Below are 21,892 nucleotides of genomic sequence, written 5' to 3'. Positions count from 1 at the left end.
GCATTCCGCACCTTCGAGGCCAGGATCAGACACCGCTTGGACCCAACATCCACAATATTGAAAGGGCTAGAGGTGCGAGACCTCCTCCTCGCCTTCGATCCTGTCAGGGGTAGCCTGCCGGTTGACGATGAAGAGGAACCCTGACGCCTGTTCGCATTTCCTATAGATTTGGTCTGCTCACAGGCAGCATGAGCGCAAGTGCCGGATCCCCGCCCCTCGCGAGGCTGCCTCCACCGGTTCCATTCACTGTCAATCGCAAGCCGTCGTTTACCTCGCAGCGACCTCGCGCCGACGACGTTGGCCCGCCAACTCCGCCAAAGCCCTCTGGTGCCCCAGATGGTCATGCCGAACCGCCCACCGGAATGTCGCAGTCGAAGTCCTGGACGCAACTCGCGCCTCAACGACCATTCGTAAACGGCAGGGGCAATGTGCAGCTTCCCGGAGCGCCTCAACGCTTCATCCCTTCGACTTCACCCACATCGTCAAGCTCTCTCGTCCTCGGACCGCCGGTCAGACGCAGCCCCTCCATCCGGACCGAAGGCCAACAGGCATATGTGCGGAGGGACCCGAGTCCAGGAGCCGGGTCAGAACGATCTGGCGAAGGTCGACTTGCAGATTCGATCAACGGATTGGCTAGCACAATGAGCTTTCCGAGTCAATTCGGGGTTACACAACGGGTTGCGATCCGAACGAGTTCGCGACCACAACCTCGATCTGCGTCGAGCGCCGGCACACCTAGAGGCTCAGATGAACGACTGAGACCGAATGATCGCCAGTCGATTCAGCCTTCACTTTCTTCGCATTCGCATCTGTCGACGTCTTCATCTTCCTCGACGTCGACCCTTAAAAACACGACTCCAATTGCGTCTCCGCGGTCCACTCCCCAGCTTCTCCCGACCGGAACCGCTGTAACACCTCTCGCCCCTGCATCTGCTTCGCTCTCAGCGCCGACAGCTTCCATTCTCGATCGACCGCGGCCCAAGACTCCGGAGGAAGCCTCAGCGCCGACAGCCATCTCGCAGACTTTCGTTACAGCCTCGAGTGGGTCCAGATCTTCTGCTGCTTTGTCTTCACGCACGATCGAGCGCGAAGGCAGCTCCGAGAAATGGACTCTCCCGCCACCTTCGCCTGTGCTGGAGCGACCGCGCTCAAAGACCCCTGATCCGTTTGGGTCTTTATCACCGGTGTCGACTACCAGCAGGACTCCAACTGTCGAGTCTTCCACTTTGCAGCGAAATGCAGCGCCGATGAGCATTCTCGATCGACCTCGACCCAAAACGCCCGATTCGTGGCTGTTGTTCAACGAAGAGCGACGAGGTCTCGCTGCGCCGGCTAAAGACGGGACCCGCTACCGTCCGGAGACTTTAGACTCGCCTAGCATGTTCTCTGCGACAGGCGGTAGCTCAGATGGACACAGTCTGAGCCGCATTGTGATGGACCGACCTAGGCCTCGTACCCCAGACCCGCAAGGGTGGCTTGATTCTGCTGCGACTTCAGCACGGTCTCTCGACACACACCGCAGCACGACACTTGGATCGAGCGTTACGAGCCACCTAGAATCGTCTGCCTCGTCTTTGCCCTACTCTGATTCGTCGACGTCGATCCCGATCAGCTCGCGACCTTCCTGTGACTCTACGGGCGCGTCCTTTACAAACTCCGTCGCTGCCACGGGCTCTCCACTACGCGGCTACACCTCATCTCGCTCGAGACAGTCGACAGGTCCGTCAACGACGCTTGCAACTTCGACCGGACCACCGCTTCTCGACCTCGATTTCGACTTTGGCTCGTCGTTCAGCAACTCGGACACTTTGTTCGGCTTGAGCGACTTGTTGAGCTTTAGAGATCCGTCCTCGGCCACAACGAAAGCGACTCCGGCGACGGTGCGAAGTCGGGAGTCTTCCTCGACTAGCGACCGCCCTGCTTTCGCGTCAACGCCTTCTTCAGCTTCACTTCTGACGCGCACGGTGCCAAGGAAGGAAGCTCCAAAGGTCGATCTCAAATTGGAACTAGAGCTCGAGATGGAGCGGGCTTTGCCCACAAATGGGTCGATTGCAGAGTCGGAGGTTCGACACCACAGAGACCTCTCGGGAGCCTATGCTGACAGCGAGCGCGATGCTGGTCCAGAGAGCGGAAGGAGGACTCCGTCTGGCTTTGTTGGGGCGATGGGCAGAATGCGGAGGAAGGGAGACTCGATCTCATCGATGCGGTCCATCGTGACGGCCGGCAGCATCAGCGAGGCCAGCGTCGGGACCGGCGGCGGCAGTCCACAGCCCGTCAAGCGTCGACGGAGAAGGAGTCTCGCCAGTCTTCTCTCATTCGGCTCGACGACAGGCAAAGACCAGGACCGCGATCACGAGCGCGACACGGAACAGAGGACGCGAACACCGGAACCCAATAAGATTTACGCACCAATCTTTGAGGCTTCGCAAGACTTTGCGCCCCGATCTTATTCGCCCGTTCCGCTCAGCTTCGAACCAACTTCTGGCGATCTCTCCTTCGACAAGACTCTGCCGCCGACTCCAATGTCTCCCTCGCATTCTCCCGTCGATGACCGTACTCCGCCTGCATCGGCCGTCGCGCAGCGCACCCAATATGGATCGGGTCACGAGCGTACGACAAGCGGGAACAATGCGCTAACGCGGCAGTTGTCACGCTTGCGACAGCGCAACGAGCATTCGAGCCACTCTCCCTCGACATCCTCCGGTTCACGTTCCGGGTTCCAGGTGGTCTCCGGTTCGACAACCCGCGACCGGAGTACGCGCGGGCATGGCTCCATCTCCTCGAACGCTTCGTCGCGGCAGACTCACTCGACTCGCGGAGACTCGAACGAATTTGGGTACCAGGCCCGCGGCGATAATGCTCTTTTCACGGCTCTCCCTTTGTCAGAACCTGCCAGTTCGCAAGCTTTTCACGCTGCGCGACCTTCAACGTCGTCTTCGTCTTCGGCATCCTCGATTCCTTTCGGTCGTCGGCTTGTGCAGCGATTCACAGGATCCAGCAGCAACAAAGACAACCAGGCCGCCGAGGCTGCAGCTGTGCGGTCGTGGACCATGCCGCTCAAAGACAATGAACAAGAACCTGCACGTCCACGCAAACCGCCTCGCCGTTCGAGCCTGACAAGTCTGCTCAATCTCGGTGACAGCAACAACAAGTCGGTCCCCGAGAAGAAGAAGCCATTGCTTGGTATGAGCTTGGCGGCTGGCAGGAAAAGCGACGACATGCTCGCGCGAGGTCTCGGTCGCGAGCGGGAGCCAAAAGCACAATGGCAGGGATCGATGAGCGATAGTGGCCACGGGGAGACGTATGGAGGCAGGCGAAGCTTCGATTTGCTGACAGATCGGGAAGCAATCCCCCGACGACCAAGCACCGATAACCTACTGGTGCGTCGCATAATATTCGTCTGACTCAGCTTGGGTGCTGAAATTTTTCTTGCATATCAGACTCTTGCTTCTGCGAAGCTGTCGAAGATGTCGCTCGCGGACGAACACGGCGAGCCTCTCACCCCTTCTCCAGCAACCCCGACTGCCCCGAATTACACTGCGCAGAACGGCCAACTTTCTTCTGGCCAGTCTACCCCATCCGTTTCTGGATCCGACACTGCGCCGCCTGTCATATCTACTGCTCAAATCGTCAAGCGATCGGAAGGCTCGCGATTGCAGGATGCTGAATCGCCACTTCTTTCCCGTACTGCCGCTCCGGTTCTCGTTCGATCCGACAGTCTCCGAGCAACACCTCAACGCCTTCCTGTCCATGAGGCTAAGCCGTGGAAGAAACGAGGCAAAATCCCAGATTCTGGAGTCGGTAGTGATGCGAGCATGAGCTCTGCCTGGCTCGAAATTGAGGATACGCTTGGCTTGCAAGTTGTACAATCTCTGGTCTGCACGCGTATGCAAACCCTGACGATGCTTTCGAAACCACAGGTATACGAAAGCGGTCCTTCAGAACCATCCGGACCGGGCTCCGCTGCTTACTGGCACTCTCTTACCGTTCCTCAAGAAAGAAGAAGACCGTCCAGCGACGCGCACGAACGAGAGGCTCGCACGGCGACAGCGAGACATTCTATTCGGATGGTGCGCCGTTCTATTCACCAGCGTAGATTCAATGCTTACCGAAATCTCGTATCTTCAGGATCTCGATTCTAACGCGCGAGCTTGCAGAGATGCAGCCTACACACCGTGGTGCTTGTCTCGAGGGACTCGCCGGGATCGCCGAGAGGTACCGGACATTTCTCATTCAGGCTTAGCTTGACTCGTCTGACCGTATTTGCGCTCTATAGCCATTTCCTGTCGGCTGCGACCCTCGAGAACGATCTCGCAGGTCAAGCACGCTACAAGCGCGCCGTTGTGTCCATCCTACAATTTGCTGTCGAGAAGCTCAACGAGAAGGGTAAGCAGTCCGGTCGTTTGCCACAGACTCAGCTGCTTTGACTGATCATGACTTCGGGGTCCGCAGCCGTGTATGCCAATACGCTTGGATTTTCTGGGCGTGTATTCGCACTCGCGTTTTGGCGCATCGAGGGCGTCGGTCTCAAGTTGCTTCGAGCTTTGCCTCAAGTAAAGAGGGCTGGTCTTAAGCGTATTCTCGACGAAGCAGGCATTGACGAAAAGTGAGCAGCACTCCGTCGCATGCGCCATCGCCTAAAGCTGACTCGTCTCCCAATCTGCTGCTCAGCCGTATCCCGCCCGTCGATCTCGACGCGTTCCCTGAACACCTCTCACGACTTTGTCTTCAGGACTTCAGAGCGTATACTACCTTCTTACTCCCTTCGCCTATCCGCCAAGTGGAGGAGGACGATAAATATCTGATCAAGGACGGCGATGTTTCGATCGAGATGACTGGCAACTGGTAAGCCGATTTCCTCATCGCATCCTCCGTAATTGTCAGAGTTTGACCCGCGATTCTCCTATTGACAGGCTAATACGATGGACTGCATCCGACTCGGACCTTCCCTTCTCGTTCTATCGGGCCTATCACAAGCAGCTCGCGTCCTACCTCGTCCCGATCGAAGCCCGCGACGACGTTGTCGAGCTGCCTCCGTTGGCGCCAGCGACCGTCATTACCGCACCTGGCTTCCTGCTCGTCGCAGCATCCCTGCTTGAAAAGAGTGATGCGTTGGTGCATCGCAACCTCCGATCCGTCACTTCGATGGGACCCAATACTTCCAACTTCAACACGAACGACTCGGCCAATCTCTCCTTCGGAGCGAAACCCAAAGTGTTGGAGCTTGCGCACCGTCGTCTCGTGCAGACCATGCTCGATATTGTCGGGGGCGCTCTCGCAGGTGCAGGCGAATCGGACGAGGAGACGTCATCGGCTGCAGCGCGGCGCTTCGCATTTAGCAGGATGATGCAGGTCTGGATCCGGGCATCCATCAAGCGGACCTCCATGTGGGACACTCGGAGCATCTTCATTCTGCTCGACTACATCGAGGCCCTCATCTTCAAGCTTGCGTTCCCGACCTCTGCGAGTCGCAATTCGGCCGAAGACGAGCCTGTGCCTTCGAAACCCGACGAACGCTGTCTCGACATGTTCGACTCTGAATTCCTCTTCTCGGTTGTCAAGAAGATCTTGCTTGAAGCGGACAACACTGTCACGCTCATGCGCACGATCGCGTTCCTTTATGCTCATTTCGAAATGTGAGGCTCTCTGCCCTGTTCAGCGTAGCTGCAGCAAGCCAACTGACCAGACTTGTGCTCGCTCCAGCTTCACACTTCGGCCATCCGACCGTACGGCTCTCTGCGAAGGCATCATCCTCGACGAGGCGGTCTTCACTCGTCTCTTCCTCTCGTACAACCAGGGGACTCGAGGGTTCTGGTACGCGACAGCGTTCGCCTTTCTCGAACTTTGCGAAGCGACTATACTAATGTATAACGCTGCCACAGGATCCGGCTCCTCGTGTGGCGTTTATCACGACTTGGTGTTGTTGCCAAAGAGCAGAACCCGAACTTGCCTCCCGACGAGGGAATTCTCGCCCTGTTCGGTTTACTCAATGTTCGCCTCGAAGCCATCAGGAAGCGTCACGACCAGCTCGAGCCTGCCACAGACCTTCCCGAAGACAGTAGCTTCTTCCGGCCTAAACGTTCGACGATCTGTTCGACTCGAGGCGTCAAAGAAGCGCCCTGGACGGTCGACGAGCTGGCCGAGGCATTCGAGGAGGAGGCGGAATACGAGGATGATCCTCAGGAACTGGTTAGGGGGGTTCCGCCGCCACCTTCGAGCGTCAGCAGCACAGGAGGGGGTTCTACAAAGAGGGGTGCAGTGGACAACAACAAAACCGTGTCCAAAGTCGTCTCGTGGCTCAAAGGCGGATTGGGCAAGAACAAGAAAGGCCTCAAGATTGTTCCTGTCGCCGACAATCGAATCGAGCCTTTCGCTGCCGAACGATCGGAGGTGCCTTATAGACCTAACGAAGCCGCGCTCGCACAAGACTGGCCGCAGCAGACTCTGCCGACAACGATCGAAACCGGGGTCGTCTCGCCTTCCCGGTCGGCTATCTCCCGAAACGGTCACCTATCACCTCAATTGCCTCAACGCAACCGTTCCACTAGCTCGAACTCGTCGCGAGACTCCCAACGGAGGAAGTCTCGCCCGACGAGTCCAGCGTTCTTCTCCTTCGAGTTTGAGAACGGAGTCATCACGCGTACAGATGTTGATCCTGCAGTCGCCAACTCGGCGGGAGCACCCGCAATCACCTCTCCATCCTCGTCCATTCCGACTCCGAACGGAAACCCTGACGGTCTCTTGCCGACCTCGCCCATTCGCAGGACTGCCAACGCTCATCCCGATCCGCAAGCTGCCATGTCTCCCCGCGTCTCGCTACGATTCTCGAAGCGCATCTCGATCCTGCCGCCTGCGGCGCTCGACTTGCTCAAGAAAGACAAGGGCGGGATCGAGGCCGTTCCGCCGATTCCTGCGCAGTACCGCCCGGCGATGCAATCCGGCTACGACAAGAAGTTGCACCCTTACGCCGTGAGAGGCTTGCGAGACTTGGAGGACAGCTACGACGAATGGACCGACTGGGTCGCACGATTGCAAGAGGAGGAAGACGGAGGAGGGAGAGGCCAGGTCAACCCTTTCATGGACGAGGTCAGTATCTTCAGCGACCTCGCGCACGATCTAGATCGCGGGCTGACAGCTGCTTGGCGTGTTGCAGGTCCCGCGTCTTGCGGTCTCCTGGCCAACTTCGTTCACCGACGACTGAACAAGATTTGGTTTTCGAATTGTGAGTTCCCCCGAGCTGCTCTCTCTCTCTTTCTGCAGCTGTTATCTAACACACGCTTCCCGATCTACAGTCTTGTCCGTCAACCTTGAGTGTCCTGCAGTCACGATGGCCTCGTCCGGTCCTCTGAATTTATCTCTTCAGTTTGCCTTGTTCTCTTTCTCTATTTGTTTGTAGTTTGTCAGTTAGTTCAGTCCCTGTTTCTCTCGCATCACTTTGCAACGTATCAATGTATCCTTCGAAGAAATTCGCATGGCGAGACACGAGTCGAATTCCGAAACTTCGGTCCCACAAGTCGTTCTCCACCACATCGCACGGCACATGGCGCCCTCGACTTCGTCAAGCAAACCGAAAGGGTTGTCGCGCAATGCGACCCCAGCAGAGATCCAGGCACACCAACTGAACAAGCTGCTTGCGAACCCGGAGAAGGACGTCTACATCCCTCAACGACCGAAAGAGGGCGTCACGAAAACGTTGCGACCGCCGAGAGAGATGATGAAGAACGTTCAGGGTAGTAGTGCTGGTGCGGGCAGTGGTGAATTCGTAAGCAACCTTCAGCATCATCATCAACAGTCATGGATCCCGGGCACGGCGGCTAGTCGCGTATCGCGACTACGTTCGCATGATTCGGAACAGAAGCTGACGAGTTGTATCTAATTGGCAGCATGTCTACAAACAAAGCAGGCGGCGAGAGTATGAGCGGCTGAAGCTGATGGACGAGGAAGAAGCGTTCGTAGGTCAAATCCACCTCACCTGGCATGACGAACGAGGTGTATCGCTCGGTTCCCAGCTGCAGGATATCGTAGAGACTGCCTCGCCCCCTCGGTCAGATACTGACATTTGACATTCAAATCCCCGGCGTAATGGTCCTCCAAAACAGCTGAAACAGAAGCAAGAGGCTGAAGAGCGCCAGCGCTTAGCAGAGCAAGAGGCTGAAGAACGGACGTCGAAAAACCGGTTGAAGCGACAACGGAAAAAGGAAGCGAGGACGAAGCATAAAGGGACCGACAAGGAAAGCGAGAACGCTGTGTCAGGCCCAGCTTCCGCCGGATCCGCACCAGGCGTGGGGACTTCCAACGAAGGCGGAGACGCTAAGAAGAGGAAACTCGCGGGCGGTGCAACGTTCAAATTCAAGAGCGCGGAAGAGCGTGAAGACGAGGAAGCGGATGAAAGTCGCTCCGCCGAATCGGGTCTCGCTTCGGCAGTGACAGGTGAGGAGGCAGTATTGAGGAACACGAGAGAGGAGGACGAGATTGCGAGACCAGCCCAGGAGGCCGGGATCTCGATCCAGGATGACGACTGAGACTCTAGCTCGGTGCTGCCTGTCATTGCAATCAAGGTGTCAGCATTTACGAGAGCCATCGAGCGAACGTGCCACGAGCCCAGCTCAGACCCCATATCCCGGCGACTTGCCCGATTCCGACAAGGCATTGGTCCCTGACCCCTGAGCAGGTCTGTTCTCCCCCGGACGGCGGACGCAACGGACGCAACGGACGCAACAATACGCGGGCAAAGTCGGCGGTCTCCCTTGAACCTCTTGCCTAACCTCTGGCCTAACCTCTGGCGTCTCTCTTCTTCAACCATTCAAGACGGGAAGCGATGAATTGGAGCTCCGCCCCCTCAAATATTCATCACGATGAGCGCACCCGCTTTGATAAGTGGGCAAGTCAGCTTGGAGTAGAAGCAGACTAGTCCTCACACTGACCCCTTGCCTTCTTCCGCCCTGCACAGGCAAGCGAACACAATCTCGCAACGCACATTGAAAAGTTTGTCCGAGAATTTGGCCAAGCTCTGCTACCCGAGGGAACAATGTACAACTTTCCCCGATTCCGCTGCTCGATCTACGATCTAGTGCTTTCAAAGATTCACGTCCTGGGAATAAGTGACAGTAAGTTTGCGAAGTTGGCCCAACGAGCATCCCTAACTTGCTTTGTCGCTCGATAGGAGGAGCTTTGTGCATTAAGGTCCCAGGCGTGATCCTTGGACAACGCAAAATCTTGGATAACACGTCATTTCGTGTACACAAGGCCCTCTGCCCTCGACCCGAGGATCTGAAACAAGTAGAACCTGTCGACAACCTGTTTGGACCAATCTGGCGCAAGTACTATATTGGGTCTGACTTGCAGCTCGAAGAGCCTGCGAAAGATGCGATCCTCGCCGCCTTTTCGAGGACGGGCATCAAGAGCACGGGCAATATGTCCAATGCGACTCCGTTGAACTGTGGTTTCCGCTACGGTACGTTCTCTCGAAGCGAATTGCGGTTGCGCTGGATTTGCTGAAGCGGTTGAGTTGGTCAGCGCGGTACAGCGACGTCCCAAACCCGCACACCGGCGTGCAAGATAAGCTCATTGCGAGGTGGGACTACCGGGACGTCCGTTGCGAGCAGAATTTCGGTTACTGGGAAACGGCCGTTGCAGGCTTGCCAGTTTTCGTTACCTTCGGACCGGCTCAGGTTCCGCAGCAATTTCAGCCCCAAGACCGCCACGGCGAATGAATAACGTTACTCTAGTCCGTGACCAACTTGATTCCCGACGGATGACCGTAGAATGTTTGAGTACAGTGGGCTGGCTTTCTCTTTTGTTTGGTCTTCCCCTACAGTCTATCTGTGCCCCGCCTTTTCTGTGAATGCGCAATCCGATCAACCCTGACCTCTAACGTCAGTCAGTCTAACGAGAGGCTCACAGGATCCGCTCGCAAGTCTCCCATGAACAAGATCCAAGCTCGAATGACACACCGTCGAGCAGCGTTTATCGGTTCCCCGGTTTCACGATGCAATTGTTCTCCGACATTACTCATTAGCGTTCATGTAAGGGTGAGCTCCAGCGCTGGGATCACTGGAATTTCGGGAACGCCGCAGAATCAGCCATATATCGAACAGTGTGCAATCCCATCCTTTCCATTCAAGCTTTCTTCCTTTTTGGGGAAATTACTTGGCTACTGTCATAAACCCCACAGACAAAGATCTCAGCTCGAGGTCCAAGTCGAGAATCCGGGATGCGACGGAAATCACCGAACATTCTCCGATCGGACTCGCGGTACCTCTCTCCAGCTCTATAACAACTCTCAAGCAATCATGAGCGTCTCCACGCCGATACCTACTCCTACTGGTCGAACGACAGAGACTCTGACACCGGTTCAACCCACATCATCTACATCATCCAGAGTCGCGACCCCTTTCCTCACGGCTCTGATAGCGGGAGGATTGGCTGGTACAAGCGTCGATACACTATTCTTCCCGATCGACACGCTCAAAGTCCGGTTACAAGCGCAACAAGGGTTCTGGCAGGCTGGAGGGTTCTCGGGCGTGTATCGCGGGTTGGGCAGTGCTGTCGTTGGGTCTGCTCCAGGAGGTCAGTTTCGTTCAAGCCCTTTGTAAGATCTGTGGCGTCCGTCACGTATCGCTAATGAAGGTGCGGGAGAACAGCTGCTGCGTTCTTCACGACGTATGAATTGTTGAAAGGGACGATCTTGCCCCGATTGTTCCCTGCACTTGGGACGCAAGAATGGGCGCCAGTACTACACATGCTGTCGGCCTCGGGAGGAGAAGTTGTGCGTTCCATTTCCTTCACAGAAAGATTTCCCTTCTCCTGGTACAAATGCTGACATGTCGGTCACGGATCTGAAATGACACGACAACCGTTATTGTTCTTTTCCAGGCAGCGTGTATGATTCGAGTGCCAACGGAAGTGGTCAAACAGCGATCACAAACGAGTACAGTCAAAGGTCAGAACGGAAGTTGGCAAATCGCTCGACAAGTGTGGACGACAAACGGGTTGAGAGGGTTCTACAGAGGGTTCGGATCGACCGTCGCACGAGAAGTAAAGTTACCCCTACCCTCATTCATCCGCGTCAGCACCCGAATTGATGAGCGTTTCTTCGCGCGCTTGTACATAGATTCCCTTCACTTGTCTCCAGTTCCCACTGTACGAACGATTGAAGCTCGTGTTGGCTCAACATCGAACCGAATCGAAACTCGTACGAGACTTGCCAGCGTACGAAAGTGCCGTCTGTGGAAGTCTCGCAGGAGGAGTCGCGGCGGGATTGACCACTCCACTCGACGTGGTGAAAACTCGAATCATGTTGGGACAGAACCAAAACTCTAGCGTGAGGACCTCTCTCTCTTTCTTGTTTCTCGGTTTGTGCGCAACTGACTTTTTGGGAGTGAGCGACCGTTCACGTCGAACAGAACAAAGGTGCGAGCGGAATCATGTCGACCATGAAATCGATCTACACGATCGAAGGCCCGAAAGCGTTGTTCCGAGGGATCGTGCCTCGAGTGGTATGGATCTCTGCAGGAGGTGCCGTGTTCCTCGGAGTGTACGAACAAGGAAAGAAACTATTGGGAGGTGAACAACCCATCGTCGGAACTGGAGGCGTACGGGGCGAATAGACGTGCATACTCGCAATAGAACTGGTCTATGCCTCCCTTCCTGAAGGTATATGTTGTGTCGCCTTCTTTCTCCTTCTTTCTCAACCGAGAGTCGGATATCGCGGAGTGCTCCTCTACCGGTTGTGCCTTTGCGCCGATCAAGCTTCGCAGCGCAGAGATCGAGCTCGACACAGTCGTTCGGACAACCATGTGACACGAGTGCATTGGTATCGATTGTTGCAAGGGGCAATGAAAGAAAAGGGGGGAGATGGGTGGGAAAAAAGCTTTTACAAAGAAAGAAGATGAGGCGATCTGCCTAGGAAACGCGCGAGGCCAAATTAGCGTAAAATCGAGTAGGACATGGATGTTGGAAAGCATACTCAAGTTCGCTTAGAATTGGGGCACGAGCAAGTCTCCGAACTGGCTGATGAAGACGATCGAAGCGGTGAAAGTACCGATCGCGGTCAGGACGAGCTTGTTGGCGGCCCACGATTGAGGGTCTTGGTATTGCGCCTTCAACACATCGCTGCACATGTCCCGAATCGAAGATGAGCCTTATGATTTCACAGAGATGCGCCCGCGCGCAGCGGAGCGAACATGGAGAGAGTTCGGAAACTCACGTGAGCGTAACTTGTTGAGTCGAAGGGGACATGGTTCTGCGTTTCGACAGCGGTACAGTGGGTGTCCAACGAGGAGATGGAGAAGAGAGTCAGTTCCGCCCGAGATCGCCATGCATGTCAAGTGCCCGTCCATCCAGACCCTGAATCTGTCGCCCTTCTTCTGTGGTTGCCTGACTTTCGTTGTGACTTAGATGTGCGTGGCTCGCAGTGCGAGATAGAGAGAGGGTTTGATCAGGCGAGATGTGGACAGTCCGCCTCATGCAGGTCGCGTTGTCGCGAAGCGTGAAGCTTGCCAAGCGGAGAAACTCCGTAAATGGTGCAGTCGGTGACGTACATGATTGTGCTTGCGTGCGGATGAGCGAGACCGGAGTTGAGCAAAAAGATGAGAAGATCATGATGAAATCAATGTCGACGCACAGGTCGCCTCTCTCGCATAGTGTGCCCACTGCCGGGAGCAATCGATCCTCACGGCTACTACGACTCTGAGAGCTCCAGTTATCGAGCAAAGTCTCGCACGGGAGCGAATATCGTGACCGAGATCTCGCCCGAGGCTCGATTGTACTCGCGCGACCTCGTTTGACCTTTCCGATCAAATAGCATGAGATACCAAAGCATAGTCTACACATTGCTACACACGGGAAGCGGCAATGTAAGGACACGACCGCAGGCGAGCGCGACGAAGTTGACAGTTCTCGGAACGCGTCGCAACAGTCGGGCATTGCGAGCGAGATGTGCGAACGCCGAGCCGAGCGTCGGCGAGTGTGAGAGCTACGCGAGACTGGGTTGTAGTGCCGGGTGTAAGGCAGAGCACGCGAAGTGAAGAAACGAGGCGGTGTCACCGAAGCACGACATCCGAAAGCTTGCTCCTCGTCTTGCTCGTTCCAATACCTCGAGCATGTCGTTCCTGCGCGCGACTCCGGCTCTGCGACGCCAAGCGTTCTCGGCGACTACGCGACTGCTGCAAACGAATCATGCGTCGATTCCGATGCAGCCTCACCCTCACGGACTCCCCGTTCATGGCTTCATCGGGGCTATCGGCAACACTCCTCTCGTGAGTTCATGATCTGCAGACGAGGCAAGAGTTCGGCGATTCGATTACGACATTGCGAGATTGACCTCGAACCTTGCTCGCAGATCCGCATCAACTCGTTGTCGGAAGAGACGGGATGCGAAATCCTCGGCAAGGCAGAATTCATGAACCCGGGTGGTTCCGTCAAGGACCGTGCTGCTCTTGGACTCGTGCAATGGGCAGAACAAACCGGTAATTAACCGCGTCCCATTTCCCACCGTTTCCCCCTCTTCCCCACTAACGTTCGCGGGTTCCGGAGAACAGGCAGGATCAAACCTGGAGGAACGATCGTCGAAGGAACTGCTGGCAACACTGGCATTGGACTCGCCCATGTCTGCCGCGCGAGAGGGTACAAATGTGTCATCTACATGCCAAACGTAAGTTAAATTCGGCTCTCCTCTCCAGTTTGTCGCAAACTGACCCTTTGCCATGTATTCCAACATGCCAGACTCAAAGTCAAGAAAAGATCGACTTGTTGAAAATGTTGGGCGCCGAAGTGTACCCAGTTCCAGGTACGGTTGTCATCGTCTCTTTCGGTGCAATCCCGCTTGGAATTTGACCCGCAATCTCTTTGTGCGCAGCTGTGGCATTCGAGAACCCTGAAAACTACAACCACCGTGAGTCACCAGTTTATCGAAGCTTCCTTTCCGTGTGCTGACCGATACTTGCACGCGGGACTGTAACGACAGAGGCGAAACGACATGCTGAACGACTAGACAACGCGGCCTGGGTTAACCAATTCGAGTTTGTCGACATTTCTTGACGTCTTATCAATCAGATTCTAGCTAACCAGATCCCGCGCAATTGCAGCAACTACGAAGGAAACCGCTCGATTCACATCACTACCACCGGTCCCGAGATTTACGCGCAAACGAAATTGTTGTCTGGCAACGGACTAGACGCGTTCATTTGCGCGACCGGTACCGGCGGTACCCTTGCGGGAGTAACGCGCAGTCTGAAAGACTTGTCGGATGGCAAGATTCAGTGCTGGTTGGCCGACCCTCCCGGCAGTTGTCTCGAAGGGTACATCAACCGGGGCACGCTCGAGAGGACTGGAGGTTCCATCACCGAAGGTCGAGTCCTTTTTTGCTACCCGGAAATTCTGAATTCAGTCCTGACGATGTCTGCCTTTAGGTATCGGACAAGGTCGCGTTACGGACAACTTGGCCCAGGATATCAAGTTGCTCGACGGAGCGATCCATGTGCCAGATTCGAAAACGATCAGGATGATCTACCACCTGTTGGATCGCGATGGGATCTATGTCGGAGCCTCGACCGCGTTGAACGTCGTCGCTGCGAAAGAGTTGGCGGTGAAATTGGGCAAGGGATCGAGAGTCGTCACGATCTTGTGTGACGGTGCTTACAGGTAAGAAATCGAACGTTCCCCACTGCACGAAGCATCGTCAAGAAAACTGACTTTCTACCCTTCTCGAACCAGGTATCAATCGAGGCTGTTTTCGAGGAAATGGTTGGACTCGAAAGATCTGTACAAGGAGATCCCCGAGAACCTGCAGAAGTATGTCGTCTTGCCCTGAACAATCGCGTTCGAAATATGGGAAATAAAATAGTAAAATTGCGATATCTCGTATCGGATTGAGAGGGGTTGTGATCATACGAAGTATCACACAGATATCTGCACGAAAGTCCGAATAAGCGCCAATGTGCACATTTCGATTTTGAAAATGATGTTGAGCGTAATGTCCTGCAGCAAGTCGCTGTCGGCCTTCTTCTTCGCCGCACCGGAAATGCCTCCCCGCGGGAGAAAGCCGACTGTCGATACGGGTGCGACTGGAACTCGGGTGTCTCGCTGGTACACGGAACCGATCGGACCTCGTTCCGAACTCGTTCAACTCTCATCTTCAACCCTGCCGGATCTCGAACATGACCTACGAGACGACCGCGACCGCGGAGATTTCGTCAATCAGGCACAAGTCGCGTTGGAACGGGTTGAACGGGAACTTGACAAGCTTGCGAGGGATGATCAGCTCCAGCATATCGCTCGTAACGACCGTTGCCAGTCCGTTACCTTTTTCTCTTTCACACTTCTCGCTCTCTCTCTGTCTCTCTTGGTGGATCCTGACCTTTCATCGTGATTCTAGGGTTGACGATTTGAAGCAAGATGTATCGAAATGGTACGAGAACCAGTTTTATCGTCAAGAGTTGAAAAAGGCGTTCGAACACCGCCTGTTTGGAGAAGCCCTGCGAGCCCAACCTACGAGAGCAAACAGACGTGCTGCTCAGGAAGCAGATCTCGACCCTTTCGAATTGGAAGACGAAGCGGAAGACCCTGAAGAACCTTCGAGGAACAAAACGGTTCGAACGGGTAAGAAAGTTGGACCAGAAGACGAGGACGGTCAAGTCATCCTCGACAAGGAGATCAAAACCCTCATCGATGGTACTCTGGATCTCCCTCTTGCCCTTCTCAAGTCAGTCACCTATTTCCCTCGTCCCTTCATCACTCCCAACGATACTGATAAGCTTGTCTTTTCCCTTTGCATTCCGAAAGGCCTTGGGACAGTCAATACTACCTCAGGAAGACGAAACTTGCCGACATGAATTGCCTCACCCAAATCGTTAAGGATCATTTCGATTCTACTCTCGAGGTTGAAAGAAACTGTCGAATCTGACGCCAGGGAAACCCCTTTGTATCTTATGCAGAGACCTTCGAAACCTTCAACTCGTGCAGATGCGAGCAATCGGGAAGATCCTCTGTCCCGCGTGATCATCACAATCAGTTTTCACCCCATCTCGAAAGTCGCTGGTAAACACTCGACGACACCGCAAGCTCAAACCCTCGTGTGTCTCGGGTCCAACACGTTGCAGGAAATCAGAGACAACTTGAACGTAGGTGGCGATGGCATCCCAGTCGAGGTCGAATCAGACGATGAGAACGATCGTCAAGACAACGAAGGAAACGAAGATGACGATTCAAACAACGACGAAGATGTAGCTGAGGAACAGGTTGACGGCAGGTACGGAATTGGAGAGATGGATGAGATGGGAACCATCGAACACGCGACGAGGAAACGGATCACGGGAACGTTCGGAGATCGCAATCACCGGACTCGGGAGGGATCTGATGACGAAAGAACGGAACAGCGAGGCGCCAGAAGGTCGAGATGGAAGGAGGAGAGAAGAGTGGCTGGCGCTTGTTTCGGCATCGAAGGGCTGTTTTACCCAGACTTGAATGGAGAGGGCAAGCTGGATTACGCCAAGTGAGTCCGACTCGTCTCTATGATAGCGAGAAACGTGCTGACGAAGGGTACTTCCAGGATGTTGCTCGAAGCGATCGACAAGATCGACTGGTCCAAGAAAGCAGGCGGAAAGAAGACAAAGTCCCAACAGGACGAAATTGGGGACAGAGACAGCGATGACGACAACGACGACGACGATGATGATGACGAGAGAGATGTATCGGATGCTCCCTCGCCCGTCGACCCGCATTCAAATGACATCTCGGTTCACTCGACTCCTGCTCCTCCGGAATTCGACAATATCGACCCCACTCTCCGAGATGGCTACATCTCTCCCGAACTACTGGGTCTCGATGCGCCTGCTGATCGATTACCAGAGGCTGAAGAACAAAGAGAACAGCCAGTGAAACAAGACGACCCGAACAAACCGCAATACGCTCAAGGCACGCCGATGCACGAGACTAAATTGGGCGATATTCCGTTCCGAATCGGACAACCTTACTTGTTCGTTCATCAAGGCAACTATGAGCATGTTTGGTCAATCGACGCAGTCAGGTTCGTTCGCGAAAAGCCGCATTCTCCCCCTATCTCATCGATCTGACGATGAACTGCATGTCAAGGTACCGACACGTAGCAGATCCTTCACTCGCTTCAAATCTCTCTAACGACCCGTATCCGTTGACGACCTACCTCTCGCGACCCGTGTCGCAGAAATGTCACATCTGCGATCGCGATCCGGCTGTGTTGTACATCCTCGACGACTTTGCCGCGTCCGAGACCCCGTCGTACGCATGTCAGCGATGCTTTGACGCGCTTCACCCTGAAATCCCGACCGAGCGGGAGGTTGAGCGGGCGAAACGTCGCGAGGACCGCAAGGAACAAAAGCGAAAGGCATTCCTGAGGGAATCGAGGAAAGCGAAGCGGAGGCGGGCTCGGGAAGATCCGACGGTCGGGAGTGGCGACGAAGATGAGCACGACGAGATCGATGTCGAGCAGTTCCTCCAAACTAGCGAGAGTGAGGACGATCAGGAGGGTGAACCTCCCGAGAAGCGCAAGAGGATGTTCATGGATGGGATCGAAGTCGTGCCGACTGTGATCGAGCGCTGAGTAACGGAGTCTTGCGACTGTGCAATAACTTCGAATCCTATGAGGAGTTCGAAGAGGGGTTCGTGATTTATCGACTTTTCTGTGTTCTCCACGGACCAGGATCGAGTACCAGTAGAGGACATCCGAAACAATAAGAAACCTCATTGTCATGGTCAGAGATCAGCATGAGAGGTACGAGATCGGACGTCGGTGTCTCCCCCGAAAAAAGAGCTGCCCTCACCGCCTCCAGCGAGCGGCTGTGCTCCGCTCTCGACTCGAAGCTTGCAGTGTCGCCCGACCGACCGCGTGGGTGCTCGTCGGCCTATACGTCTTTCGCGAACGTGTGGTCCAGCGCGCGCTAGCTGTTACGCCCGGCATCGACACCGCCTGTTTATCCCTCGCGGCTGCAATCCGCTCTACCGGCTCTCGTCTCGACTCTCCAGCTCGTTCACGCACTCGAGGGCTAAGCGTTAGGCTCTAGCACCTGCCCTGCCGCGCGAGCCACCGTCAGGGTCGCTTGTGTGAGTTTTCGAACTCTTCTTCACAGCCCGCGACCCGCCTTCGACGAACGCAGTCCCGCGCAACCTCTCTCGTCGAAGTTTCGACGAATCATCCGTCTAGTGTCTCCACAGCGTCGTCTCCAAGCTGAGATCTGACCAGGGTGCTCCAATTCGGACTCTGGACTGGAGCGCCTCCTTCTCGCTTTCGCTTTCGCTCCAACCCGGTCCCCGGCATCGACGTTTAGCGTAACAGCTCGATAGAAGTGGCTGCAGAACCTTACCTCTCCTTGCCATCACCGCATCGGAATCACAATCAATCGAATACACGTCTTTGAAATGGCTTCTCTCGACAACACCGCCCCCGAGGAACCTCGCGTCTCAGCAAACACGGCGCCTCTCGACTCGATGGCAGACGGAGCTGAATCCGATGGCCAAGTGAACGAGCGAGATCGGGATGTGGCCATGGCAGTGCCGCGAACTGGAACGAATGGCACGACTGTCGCTACGCAGAGACCCTACGCCTATACTCGCAACTCGTCGGGATTCAGCTCGTTCCTCAACTACGCCAGCTCGCCTACGGCAGAGCGCGCGCGCCCTGCCACTCCGGCATATTCGGCCACACGATCCACCGTGTCCGAACGGGCCGTGCTCGCATCAAACGGGGAAGCACAGGTCGCAGCCGCCTCGACTCCGCTAGAGAACGCCAGTGCGGAATCGCCAAACGTGTCGGGGTCACCACCAAAGGCTTCGCCTCCAGCACTTGCAAAGCTCGAGATCCCTGGTGGTCCGACTGTTTCGCTCACCCGCCCTACACCTGAAGCAACGAAGCCGCGTCCGAAAGGCCAAGGTACGCTCGAGCTGGAACGCGTGCTCGGACTGTGGGCATCCAAAACTCCTGTGAGCACCAGTACCTGGTCAGAACATGTTGGCCATCTCCAGGCTGAGCAGGAATACCTTTGCCTTCAATGTTCCAGAACTCGAGTTTCCCCAGTTTTGGGTCACTGTCAACCGTTACCGTCTCTTCTCCACTCTCGGCGTCGACGCCGACGTCTGGTCTGCCTCTCTTCGGACAAAACATCGTTTCGTCAGAACCCGAATCTTTCATACCGGTGACTTCGACCGCGCCAGGAACAAGTTCGAGCCTTGGTAACGATGTCTCCAATCCATCAGGCCGTACGAACAGAGGCGATACGCTGAGGATCCCCGCTTTTCCGCCGCAACGGCGCCGTTCGAAATCTGATACCGAAATCATGCGACTGGACAGTCTCGGGTTTCCCCACTCGAACCTGCCAGTCGGAGTGTATGTCGACCCTCCTCCAGTCGTGACAGATGGTCCGACGTTCGCTGCGCATGTCGCTCCGCCAACGCCAATCGATCAACAATTTGCCATGAACCCGACCGATACTTGGCGTTCCCCTCCTCGAGCGACTGCTGGATCCACTTCTCTTGCGGCTGATCCACTTTCAGCGTTGGATCTTGACAGCTCGAAACCGGGCGAATCGAGCGCAGCCCGCCTCGCACGCTTGGCGTCTTCGAACCAGCGAGAACTTACACCACGGAGTTACCTCGCATCTGCCCTGCTCAACGTACCCGAACAAGGCTCAAGGGGTCGCCGAGCGAGAAGTCAAGGCGCTGGCCATCGCCCGTCAAAATCCGATGATTTCTCGCATTTACTGCCTTCGATTCTGCCACAAGCCTCGGGCTCGACCGCTGCAGACGGTCTTCTGGCGCTACCACAGCCTCCTCAGGAAACCACGCCCACTCCTTCCGGCGCCTCCCCAATCCCTCCGAAAGAAGCCGGGTCGCCCTTCCTCGCGCAACAGAGCCTCCCGACAAGCGCCCCCGAATACGCCTCACAAAACGGTTCGCCATTCGCACCCTCCCAATCACCGTATGCTCAAGCGCACCCGTCTCTGCCTGTACCTCCCGTCTCGTCGGCGTACCCGCAGCCGTACCCTCAACCGGGCCCTGATCAAGGATACCTAGCGAACCAAGCGGCGCTCTTGGCGAGTGCTGCGCTGATCGCGTTCAACCCGACCGACCCTGCTCACGCTGCTGCCGCTGCCGCTGGCTACCTCCCTCCTCCACCGCCTCAGTACGCCCAGTACCCTTCCCCCTATACGAACATGCCGTACGGAGCTTACGGTGCTGCGACGGCGCACTCCCCGGGTCTTCCACCGCTCCCACTTCACCATCAACCTCAAGCCTCGACGTCTGCATACCCGCCTCGCCCAATGTCGCACGCGGCTCGCATGGCTTCGTCCGCTTCGGCATCGTCGCGAGATCCGTCTCCTGGAGGCACCTCGGCGTACCTTGCTGCCACTGCCGGTCAACAAGCTTCAGTCGGGAACGGCACGAGCGGTCCAACGGCGAGAACTCATCCTTCTTACGTGTACCACACTCCGTTGTCGCACCACCAATTGCCGAGTCCTCCCCCGTCCGGCAAGATGACGACTGCGCACGATGGTCTTACGGCCGCTGGACCTCGAGGAGGGAATGCAAGAAGCTTGGGTCGAAGACGACCTTCGAGAACGGTCGTCAAACGCGAGGGTGACGAAGATGATGGTGACGACCGAATGATGATTGATCGAGACGACGATGACGAGGGAGAGGGCGAACAAGACGATCGAGAGGACGAGGAAGACGAGGACGAAGAAGACGAGGAAGAAGCAGATGGATCGAGTCTGAAACGAGCTCGAGGGAAGGGGAGGAAAGGAGGCGCGACGAAAGGTAGAGCCAAGAGACAAGTAAGCGACGACGGATTCTCGGAAAGGAGCAAAACGACGCAGGCAACGATCGATGCCGCCAAACGGAGGAGGAATGCGAACGCGGTTGCCAAGTTCGTGTGCGAACTGTGCGGAGAAACGTTCACGAGAAGGTACAACCTCAGAGGTGAGCTCAAGCATCTATGCTCAGCACATTTTCCGAGTGCCATACGCTGAATCGATACGATGCTTATAGGGCATCAACGGGCGCACAATGGAGAGAAGCCGTACAAGTGTTCGTACGAAGGATGCGACAAAGTAGGAACCTGATTCTGATTGTTTTCTCCTCGCCAAGTTTTGATGCTCACTGCTTTCGACGATTGCCAGGCGTTCGCTCGAGCTCATGACTGTAAGCGCCACGAGCTTTTACATCTCGGAGTGCGCAAGTACCACTGTATGTGAGAGATCCTCTTGTGGTAACCGTGATCAAGCGTGCTGATTCCGGTACGTGCAGGTTCGCCATGCAAGCGAGACTTTGTCCGGCTTGACGCATTACATCGGCATCGTCAGTCTACTCTATTTCCGGGTTTCTCGTCTGCGTACTCTTGCTGACTTGCGTCTCGTACGTGCGACTCGGGGTTTCAGATCGTAGTGAGGTTGGACAGGCTTGTGTCAAGCAGCTCGAGGCGGAAGGATATGTCTTTGACGAGAAAGGGGCCGCGGTCGCTCTCTGAAACGACGGAAATTTGTGCCTTCACGTGACGGGGACCTCGCGCTCGCGAGAGAGCAAAGGGCGCCCAAATTGGTTCTCCTTCGTCGGCTAAAATTTGGAACGTCTGCGTGAGCTCTTGCTGGATTTAGGCGCGCGCTGCCATGCAGGTCGTGCTGTCGACATTCTGTTGGAAAATTGTCGAGAGCGATTTCGAAATTAGCCGCACGCGCTCGTTCGTCAACGCGGGACATACAACGTCAACGTTCGCTCATCCCTTGGCTGGCCCTACGCGACAGAACTCGGCCGTCGACGACCCGACGGTATCAGCAAGCATAGATCTTTGTTCCACGACGGCGCTCGGAAAGCAATCAGCCTTTACTCGGCCCAGACCCAAAGGTCATCGGTTGATCAGATCCGG

At 55.7% G+C, this 21,892-nt stretch overlaps 7 protein-coding genes across 7 annotated transcripts; all 7 read left to right on the top strand.

Annotated features, from left to right (window-relative positions):
- Nucleotides 1–188: 188 nt before the first annotated feature.
- Nucleotides 189–7,201, top strand: JCM15063_003129 (uncharacterized protein; the record flags this gene model as incomplete). The annotated part of the gene is made up of 11 exons (XM_076678724.1): nucleotides 189–3,380; nucleotides 3,441–3,875; nucleotides 3,943–4,070; nucleotides 4,129–4,215; nucleotides 4,277–4,386; nucleotides 4,453–4,606; nucleotides 4,672–4,845; nucleotides 4,914–5,636; nucleotides 5,704–5,814; nucleotides 5,883–7,086; nucleotides 7,154–7,201. The coding sequence occupies 11 exons, from the start codon at nucleotides 189–191 to the stop codon at nucleotides 7,199–7,201; spliced, it is 6,366 nt and encodes a 2,121-aa protein (XP_076534216.1).
- Nucleotides 7,202–7,540: 339 nt separating this feature from the next.
- JCM15063_003128 (PRKRIP1 family protein) lies at nucleotides 7,541–8,522 on the top strand (the record flags this gene model as incomplete). The annotated part of the gene is made up of 3 exons (XM_076678723.1): nucleotides 7,541–7,762; nucleotides 7,884–8,021; nucleotides 8,100–8,522. The coding sequence occupies 3 exons, from the start codon at nucleotides 7,541–7,543 to the stop codon at nucleotides 8,520–8,522; spliced, it is 783 nt and encodes a 260-aa protein (XP_076534215.1).
- A 506-nt stretch (nucleotides 8,523–9,028) lies between these two features.
- Nucleotides 9,029–9,713, top strand: JCM15063_003127 (uncharacterized protein; the record flags this gene model as incomplete). Its single annotated transcript, XM_076678722.1, has 3 exons — nucleotides 9,029–9,107; nucleotides 9,164–9,454; nucleotides 9,517–9,713. 3 exons carry the CDS (start codon nucleotides 9,029–9,031, stop codon nucleotides 9,711–9,713), a joined length of 567 nt encoding a protein of 188 aa, XP_076534214.1.
- Nucleotides 9,714–10,292: 579 nt separating this feature from the next.
- JCM15063_003126 (uncharacterized protein) lies at nucleotides 10,293–11,609 on the top strand (the record flags this gene model as incomplete). The annotated part of the gene is made up of 5 exons (XM_076678721.1): nucleotides 10,293–10,569; nucleotides 10,644–10,768; nucleotides 10,876–11,037; nucleotides 11,114–11,323; nucleotides 11,406–11,609. 5 exons carry the CDS (start codon nucleotides 10,293–10,295, stop codon nucleotides 11,607–11,609), a joined length of 978 nt encoding a protein of 325 aa, XP_076534213.1.
- A 1,494-nt stretch (nucleotides 11,610–13,103) lies between these two features.
- On the top strand, nucleotides 13,104–14,812 carry JCM15063_003125 (cysteine synthase A; the record flags this gene model as incomplete). The annotated part of the gene is made up of 9 exons (XM_076678720.1): nucleotides 13,104–13,259; nucleotides 13,343–13,469; nucleotides 13,542–13,654; nucleotides 13,726–13,789; nucleotides 13,859–13,894; nucleotides 13,967–14,021; nucleotides 14,088–14,350; nucleotides 14,412–14,643; nucleotides 14,716–14,812. 9 exons carry the CDS (start codon nucleotides 13,104–13,106, stop codon nucleotides 14,810–14,812), a joined length of 1,143 nt encoding a protein of 380 aa, XP_076534212.1.
- A 210-nt stretch (nucleotides 14,813–15,022) lies between these two features.
- On the top strand, nucleotides 15,023–17,578 carry JCM15063_003124 (uncharacterized protein; the record flags this gene model as incomplete). Its single annotated transcript, XM_076678719.1, has 6 exons — nucleotides 15,023–15,294; nucleotides 15,377–15,703; nucleotides 15,784–15,850; nucleotides 15,936–16,492; nucleotides 16,550–17,026; nucleotides 17,092–17,578. 6 exons carry the CDS (start codon nucleotides 15,023–15,025, stop codon nucleotides 17,576–17,578), a joined length of 2,187 nt encoding a protein of 728 aa, XP_076534211.1.
- An 815-nt stretch (nucleotides 17,579–18,393) lies between these two features.
- On the top strand, nucleotides 18,394–21,496 carry JCM15063_003123 (uncharacterized protein; the record flags this gene model as incomplete). The annotated part of the gene is made up of 6 exons (XM_076678718.1): nucleotides 18,394–18,954; nucleotides 19,032–20,949; nucleotides 21,019–21,080; nucleotides 21,150–21,216; nucleotides 21,277–21,327; nucleotides 21,408–21,496. The coding sequence occupies 6 exons, from the start codon at nucleotides 18,394–18,396 to the stop codon at nucleotides 21,494–21,496; spliced, it is 2,748 nt and encodes a 915-aa protein (XP_076534210.1).
- Nucleotides 21,497–21,892: the final 396 nt, after the last annotated feature.

This window comes from Sporobolomyces koalae, assembly GCF_050403365.1.
Source record: "Sporobolomyces koalae JCM15063 DNA, S_koalae_JCM15063T_v1_ctg16, whole genome shotgun sequence".
NCBI classification, from domain to species: domain Eukaryota; kingdom Fungi; phylum Basidiomycota; class Microbotryomycetes; order Sporidiobolales; family Sporidiobolaceae; genus Sporobolomyces; species Sporobolomyces koalae.
The sequence above is the reverse complement of the archived record's forward strand: the minus strand, read 5'-3'. Positions and strand labels throughout refer to the sequence as shown.